Source organism: Lycium ferocissimum, chromosome 5 (assembly GCF_029784015.1).
Source record: "Lycium ferocissimum isolate CSIRO_LF1 chromosome 5, AGI_CSIRO_Lferr_CH_V1, whole genome shotgun sequence".
In the NCBI taxonomy this organism is placed as follows: Eukaryota; Viridiplantae; Streptophyta; class Magnoliopsida; order Solanales; family Solanaceae; genus Lycium; species Lycium ferocissimum.
Genome location: NC_081346.1, coordinates 43,428,423 through 43,437,188, shown reverse-complemented (window position 1 = coordinate 43,437,188; position 8,766 = coordinate 43,428,423). Strand labels below are relative to the sequence as shown.

Below are 8,766 nucleotides of genomic sequence, written 5' to 3'. Positions count from 1 at the left end.
TATTGACTTCGGTTTCGATCTTAGCTCTACCCGTGGAAAGAAAGGACTTTACTGTTTATTATGATATTTCTCTGATTGGGTTGGGTTATGTGTTGATGCAAGAGGATAAGGTAATAGCGCATGCTTCGAGGCAATTGAAGGTGCATGAGAAGAACTACCCGACTCATGACCTGGAATTGAAGGCAAAAGCCTTTGCTTTGATGATTTGGAGACATTACCTCTATGGAGTCTACTGTGAGGTGTTCACAGATCATTAGAGTCTCCAACATGTGTTCAATCAGCGAGATCTGAATTCGAGGCAGCGTAGATGGATGGAGTTTCTCAAAGACTACGACATTACCATTCTTTATCATCCGGTCAAGGCTAATATGATGGCGGATGCGTTGAGCCGGAAGGTAGTGAGTATAGGTAGTTTGGCGTGTTTGATTCTTGATGAGAATCCATTGGCTATAAAGTTTCATTCTTTAGCTAATCATATGGTGAGGCTTAATATTTTGGAACTAGGAGGGTTTTGGCTTATGTAGAGGCGAGGTCGTCACTTTTGGAGCAAATTAAGACTCAATATATTGAGAATGTGAAATTGTGCGAGATTCGAGATAGGGTGTTGAGAGGGGAGGCAAAAGAAGATTTTCTTGATAGCGGAGGGGTTTTCAGGATAAAAGAGCATGTTTGCGTTCCTCGTGTGGGTTGTTTGATTAGGTTGATTATGGAGAAGGCTCACAATTCCAGGTATTCCATTCATGCTAGTGCTACAAAGATGTGCCATGACTTGAAGCAGCACTATTGGTGGGGTGGGATGAAGAGGGATATGGTGGAGTTGTATCTAAGTGTTTAAATTGGCAGCAGGTTAAATATGAACATCCGAAACTGGGTAGTATAACTTAAAGGATGCACATTCCTAAGTGGAAGTGGGAGAGGATAGCTATGGACTTCATGGTAGGGCTACCAAGGACTTTGGGCAAGTTTGATGCTATTTGGGTTGTTGTGGATAGGTTGACCAAGTTCGCATATTTCATTCCGGATCAAACTACCTATAATTTGGAGAAGTTGGCGGGATCTACATTAGGGAGATTGCTCGGTTGCGTGGAGTGCCTATTTCTGTCATTACAATCGAGGCACTCGGTTCACTTCTCATTTCTGGAGGACTTTGCAAAAGAAGATGGGGACTCAGTTGGACTTAGTACCGCACACCTGCAGATGGATAGTCAGTCCGAGAGTACTATTCAGGTGTTAGAGGATATGTTGTTGGCTTGCGTGATTCATTTTGGTAGTCATTGGGGCCAGTTCTTGCTCTTGATGGAGTTTACTTACAACAACAGTTATCACTCGAGTATCGATATGGCACCATTTGAGGCTTTGTATGGTAAGAGATGTCGTTCTCCGATTGGTTAGTTCAATGCATTCAAGGTGAGACCTTGGGGTACTGATTTGTTGAGGGATTCCTTGGATAAGGTGCAGTTGATTAAGGACAAGCTTCTTGCGGCTCAGAGTAGACGAAAGGAATATGCGGACCAGAAGGTTCGCGACATGGTGTTCATGGTTGGTTATCAGGTTCTAATGAAGGTTTTGCCCATGAAGGGTGTGATGAGATTTGGAAAGAAAGGCAAGCTAAGTCGGAGGTTCATTGATCCTTTTGAGATTCTTCAGCATATTGGTAAGGTAGCCTATTAGTTGGTATTGCCACCAGGTTTAGCGAGTGTTCACCCTGTGTCTCATGTTTCCAAGTTGAAGAAATACCATTCAGAGCGGTCTTATATAATCCAATGTTTCTCGGTGTTATTTGATCAAAATATGTCCTTTGAGGAAGAGCCGGTGGCTATCTTGGATAGGCAAGTTAGGAAGTTGAGATAAAAGGAGATAGCTTCAGTAAAGGTGCAGTGGAAGCATCCAGTTGAGGAGGCTATATGAGAGACTGAGGAGGATATTCAGAGTAGATACTCCCAGCTCTTTATCGATTCAGGTACCTTCCCTTTCCGTTCGAGGATGAACGTTTGTTTAATTAGTATCTAATGTAACGAGCATTTGGTCGTCTTAGGTATTTTATATTTTTCCCGCAAATTAACCTTCCCGTAGTTTCATTTTGTATTTTATGAATTGCGAGAATGGGTGGCGTCTGGTTTTTATGATTTTAGAGATTTACAAGTTGAAGAAATGGAAAGGGTTGACCAAAGTCAACATCGAGGGTAATTTTGTCATTTTTAAAGTTTCATCAATTCCATTAGTTCTGGAACATCGTTAATGACTTAGTTGAGTTTTTGGTTCGGGTTCCGAGGCGTTCGGGTGTGATTTGAGTCATTGGTTGAAAGTATAAGTTTTGGAAGTTTTAGAGTTGACTATGATCAACACCGAGTCAAGACGACCTCTGTTGGTAAATTTGAGTGCGCGAGCAAGTTTGTAGCGTCATTTATACTCAGTCTACATATTTTTCTTGTGCCTGGGAGGTACGGGGTGAATTTCGGGTATCAATTCTGAGTTCGAGGGACACCAAAATTTTCTGGTGTCCAGTTATTGATGTCCTTCTTCATGTTCGTCAGACCATGCTTGCATTCGCAAAGGCTAAAAATTCTTGGGCCGGGTGCACATCGCCATCACGATGAAGGAAATCACTACACAGTGATAAATCCGAATTTCAAATGGAAGACTTCACTCTCAAATATTTGGAGTTCTAGAGCTCGGTTTTGGGTGATTTCAAGTTCATAATTCAAGATTCTTCATTGGGTAAGTTTCTAACTCCCATTTAGACTTTAATCCGTGATTTCATCCTTTAATTTCCCTTCCAATCCATGAATCCACATAGAAAAATAAAGGGTTTCCACAGAATGGTTTTTTTGACTAAATAGTGTAATTGAAGGCTAAATTATGGTTAGATTCTCGTGAAATTTAGGCTATGGACTATTTAGACTATGGGTAGCATGAATTTAAATTAAATTTCCAGTTGTTCCCTTGGGCCTCGAGTTTGAATATATTGAGTCCATTTGGGGGTTCAGACTCAAGTATAGCAATATGAGTATTTTTGGGTTCGTATAACCTTGTAGAATATCAATATGACTATGTTGACCCTAATTCCACAATAAATTGACTATTTTGACCTTCGGGGTTTGAAACGGGGTTTTAGGTTGACTTTCTCGAACTTGAATTCTTTTATGGCAAATCACATTTTAACGTAGATTTCATGTTTGATAGACTCCAATAGTTCAGAAGCACTTCAGAAAGGGAAGGTGTTGGCTTGAAGGTTCGTGACACCTATTTGGCCTCGAGGTAGGTTACAGTTTATTCTTTAGACTCCGATTGGAAGGCTTATATAATTTATAAATGTTAAAAGGGTATTAGGTGTCATGGGGTCCCACCTTACTGATTATGATGAGCACTTAGGTGGGTAACAGTATATACTGTTGGGTAGCTAGAATGACGGGGAAAACATGTTGAGCCTTCGGGCGTGGTTGTGGTGACTAATCCACTTAGGTTGGTATGTGTCTTTTTGTGATAGCCGCGATTTGACTCATACTTGTTTGACTGGATTGTCTACTTCATTGGTCCATATCTCGCATAATTGTAAAAGGATATTGCGCTGAATTTATGAGTTGGCATGTGTATCTATTTGATCGTGCATATTTATACTTGAAGTTCATAATGTAGTTGAAATGGAATATTACGCTGTTGCATTCCTTTCTCGTTTATATGCACATATGGATAAATTATGACAAAGGAAAGATACAAGATGATATAAGGATCAGAATGAGGTAAATATATTGTTCTCATAGTCCGGCGATAAAGCCGGTCGGTACAATGAGTGTCTCACAGTTCGACGGTATAGTGAGTGGTGATAGTCCGAAGGGAAAGGACCTCGGGCGGTACTGTGACAGGTATATGGACCTCGCGAGTTCCCCATGGGTCACGCCTAGATGGAATGACCACTAGTGTGTGTGTAACAGGTTTGATATTGGTCATTGCATTGCATTTATGCGCTCATGTATCTGTTTGTCTCTTATTCCCCCTATATGTTATGTGCTGGTTATCTTAGTGTGAGTTGTGATTCAATTAGGCATAGTGGTGAAGTTAAGTTGAACTGTTGCATTAAGTTTTTGACTTCAATTGTTATATCTTGTATTTGTATTCCCTTCGTTGTCGGCCTATGATACCTACGAGTACTAGTGGTTATACTCATACTACACTTGTTGCACTTTTCTTTGGGTACAAATACCGATCATTGTTCCAGCGTTAGGCCTTGTGATTGATCCCGAGGTGGTCCATTTCGAGATTACAGGGTGAGCCATAAGAAAGTCCCGCAGCCTTAGATCTCCTCTTATCTTATGTTTCTGTCTGGTTAGATTGTTTGACAGATTTCTATCTCGTATTTCAGACTTGCACTGTATCTAGAGGCTCTTGTATGAGTTAGACCAGATTTTAGGGTTGTAAATTCTAAGTTATCATTTTCGTACTTATTTATATGATCAAGACTGTTATATAGCTTTATTGTACTTACTTTCCGCATTTTGCCTTCCTATACTTGATTAGTAACTTAGGGATGGTCCGCCTATCCTGGGGAATAGTGTAGGTGCCATCATGATCTGTTAATTGGGTCGTGACAGTGTGCTTGTTAGAAGTTGGACCTTGTGCGAGCTCATTTGAAATTTTAATCCATACTGTAGGTTCCAACTTGGCTTTGTTCTAGAATCTCCTTAGACCTTAAATAACTTCCAATACACCTCATATACTTATGATTATGTCCATGTGATATGGTACTAGTTCATAGCCTCCATGTGGCACACAAAACATTATCTTTAGTCGTCGTTGACAGTGGCGGAGTAGGGATTTTCCACTAAGAGGGTTCAAAATTTAAAAAATAAACACACGAAGAAGTCAAGGAGATCAACATCTACTATATATATACATAAAAATAATTTTAACCTTATATATATAGTGTAATTTGTTGCCGAAGGGGTTTTGATGAACTCCATTCCAACCACTTGGCTCCGCCCCAGGTAGTTGGCACACTTTAAGATCTTAAATCATTTTGGGCTTTCACCTTTTTGTCCAGAACACTTTCACGCCCGTCCTAGTCTGTTTAATTATATTTTGACTTTATTATCCTTGGGTGGTCCAGGTTTTTACATTTTAAGCTGGTTTTTCACCAATTTTCAAGATTTGAATTTATGGCTACACAATTATCAAAAGCTGAGTTGTAATTTTAACTCCTTTTAAAAAAAAAAAATTAAAAGTGGATATGTGGAAATCACCTATTTCATGTTGGAACTACGTTAATCTATGACATGACTTTGTTACAATATAAGGAGTGTGACTAAATGATACAAGCAAAAGGAGCTAAGCCACTATATGTAATATATAGCAAGAAGCTCAAGTTTGTTTATGTAGTAGAAATTAGAGTAAAGACATATAAAGTTTCTAGAATCTTGAATAATGTAGTTCTTGGATGAGGTATCTTGCAAAATTATTCTCAAGCTATCAATGGTAGAGTCTAAATCCTTTGGGACTTAAACTGCTATAATGTGCAACTGGTAGATGAAGAGGCTCAAGTATTACACTAACCGGTGAGGGGCACATTAGATGGTTTTGCAGCTTATGTTACAGTGATTTATGGGTTTAACAACATGAAAAAAGGAAAGAATTATGGCATGGTTTCAACATGGTGGCTTATGGGATCTCCAGTCCTTGGCTTGTGTGGGGAGACTTCAATGTTGACTTGTCCCCAGATGAAAGGCTAATGGGCAATTCTGTTACTTATGCTGAAACCCAGGATTTTCTGATTGTATCCATAACCTACATCTGCATGAACTAGCATGAAGGGTGAATTCTATACATAGTCAAATAAACAAGCTAGAGTGGATAGAATCTATAGGAGAATTGATAGAACTTTTGGAAATTTTGACTGGATGACGCAATGAGGTCATATCCAAACTGAGTATGATATGCCTTTAATATCTGATTACTCTCTAATGTTACTAAACCTTTATACTGCTCCTCATAGTGGTAAAACTCCCTTAAGGTTTTTTGTTATATGGGTTGAGCATACTGATTTTCTGGCAATATAACTGATGTTTGGGGGCAGCCCTTAACAGAATAGGGTATGAGAAATATTTGGCTTAAACTCAAAGAACTTAAGCCACTCTTTTAAGACCTTAACATTGAGGAGTTCAAGGATGTTAGGTAACACATTGACCGAGGTAGGATGGAATTGAGAGTAGTTTAAGAAAATTTTCAAGCCAGTGCACTGATACTGTGGTTGCACAAAAGAAGTTTCTAATACAAAATCTGAAAAAGTGATCTATGATGGAAGAGAGAATTTTTCAGCAGAAATCTAGTTGGAATAAACTCGGTGACTACAATACTAAATACTTCTCAGTTGGATGAGGAGTTCTAAGGAAGGAAAACAAGTTCTCTTCTCTCTAAGGAAAAATCCTAAACACACCTAAACCTACTATTTTCACCGGCCACCATGGTCAATCCGGTCGGTGGACAGCCTCCTTACTGTTCCGCCTGCAGTCACACCAACCAAACAACCCTTGCCCTCACAAATATCAATCATCATACAACACCTACGAATTTGCCTACCCTGAATAATGCTAATGCCTTAAAGCCAACGCCGGCACCTATAACACAAATTGGACCGCCCTAACCCATTGTCTATGTGGATGGAGAAACGCACATCACATGGAAATAATCAAAAGTAAGAAATTAATTTTATATGAGAATCTTCAGTAGGCCATCTTGGGTAAGTTTTTGTATGATATAATTGACATAAAGGAACTACGAAAAGTTATACCAGAGAAATGTTCCATTAAAGGTCCATGTACAATTGGTTTACTTGAAAGTAAACACATTCTTATACGGCTAAACCTACTTGAGGACTATGTAAGCATGTTATTTACACAGCAAATTACTTAAAAGTACATGCGAGGTACTGCTAGATGAGATCATAATTTGGGATCCATGGTTTAGACCAGAGGCAGAAATTTCAATAGATGTTGCTTGGATTGGCTTTCTAGATTTACCCCCTAATTTCTTTGCAAGAGAAACTGTTTTCTCTATGTCTGCACTTGGAAAGCCTTTGACAGTTGATTTAGCCACAACAAATAGCACCAAACCTAGATGTGCAAAAGTTAAAATAGAAGTGGATTTGTTGGCAGTTCATACTCAATAAATTCATATTCTTTGAAGCAGATGAGAATACATGAATAGTGAAATCAAAATGGATTAATACCAATTATGGTTACCTTCCCAAATACTGTAAACATTGCAAGTTGCAGGGGTATGGGGAAATAGATTGTAGGGCTTTACATCCTGAATTCGAAAGGCAATATAATTAAAAAGGAAGAAAATGGAGATGAGTAAGGATAATGCTCAAACAGGAAGCAAATAATGGGAGAGTAATGGGGAATGCATATCGCAAAAAAAAAAAATGATGTTATGAAGGAACAAGTATGTTAAAGATAAGAGTGGGAGAATAGTTGGGAAGTGGAAGACAGAACAAAAAGAATATTGAAGGCCAAATAGAGACTCAAAATATTTTAAGCAATGAGGAAGAGGTAGACTAGATGGAGTCAACTTCTTCATAACCTTTGGTATCAGATCAGAAGGGTGAGAACAAGGGGGAAAACATATCAAAACTAAGCAATGGATTAAGGACACTTTTTACAATAATACGAATTGTAGCACACCACAGCAACAAAAGAAGAGCAATCATGAAGAAAACAAAAATCCCATTCCCTACAAATCAGTGATAGAAGTTGAAGATTGTACAAGTGATAATGCTAATATAGAAAAAATAGGAGATAAGCAGCTGGCAATGCAAACACCAGAAAAACAGGAAAAAAAACACATGCAACCACAATAACGCTCAAATTAGAATGGTAACAACTTCAAAAGATATAGAGGATACCTCACATGAGGAGAAGCAAGTAGAGAGAAATAAATGAGGAATAGAAGTACAAGAACAGAAGAATCAGGAAGCAGACAAGGAGAAACATGAGGAGACTCAACATAAACAGTTTTCAGTTAAGGGGGGCACAACGGAGAAAGGAATAGAGAAGAATAGAAAGCCAATAGAACATAAGCCAATTGATGAAAAGAATATAATGCAATAGGAGAATGCAGGAGATGGAAAAGATATGCAATTATACCTAAAAATCATAATACTGGGGAACTAGTGGTTTAAAAAACACAGGAGCTATTTGTACATACAAAGGCTAGAGATTTGGATGTTCACTTCACTGAGCAGAATTTTCAGGCTGTGGCTAAAGAACGAGAATATCACCTAGGCAAATTGAAAAAGGACTAGGGAGGGGCAAAAAGAAGAACCAAAAGGGATAGCAGTGTTCCACCTAGGAGTGGGGTACAAACAAGAAGAGCTCTCAATAAATCAAGTCGTTTATAATGAATACAATTATATGAAATATCAGATCAGTAAATACCATGGAAGCATTTCAAAGATTCCTGAAGATGCATCTAAATCACTAATTTAGTTTTATTGGCTTATTGGAACCTTTCTAGGATGCTGACAAAATTGAAAAATATACAAGGAGATTAGTGCTTCAAATTGCTATTGTGAATGTTCCAAGCAAACTCCGGGTTTTTGTGGATGAAGGTTTTGAAGTGTCAATCTTAGCAGATCATGTACAAAAGTTGACAATCAAATTGAAGTCTCCAGTTACGCTGGATTGTATAGTTGTAACTATAGTGTATGCCAAATGCACACAAGCTGAGAGAAGGGATAAATGGGAATCTTTGGAGGATCTGTCCACACAATGA

General features: G+C 38.6%; 1 protein-coding gene across 1 annotated transcript; it reads left to right on the top strand.

Annotated features, from left to right (window-relative positions):
• The first annotated feature begins 924 nt into the window (after positions 1–924).
• LOC132057771 (uncharacterized) lies at positions 925–8,766 on the top strand. Its single transcript, XM_059450374.1, has 3 exons — positions 925–1,227; positions 1,393–1,659; positions 8,509–8,766. Exons 1-3 carry the CDS (start codon positions 925–927, stop codon positions 8,764–8,766), a joined length of 828 nt encoding a protein of 275 aa, XP_059306357.1.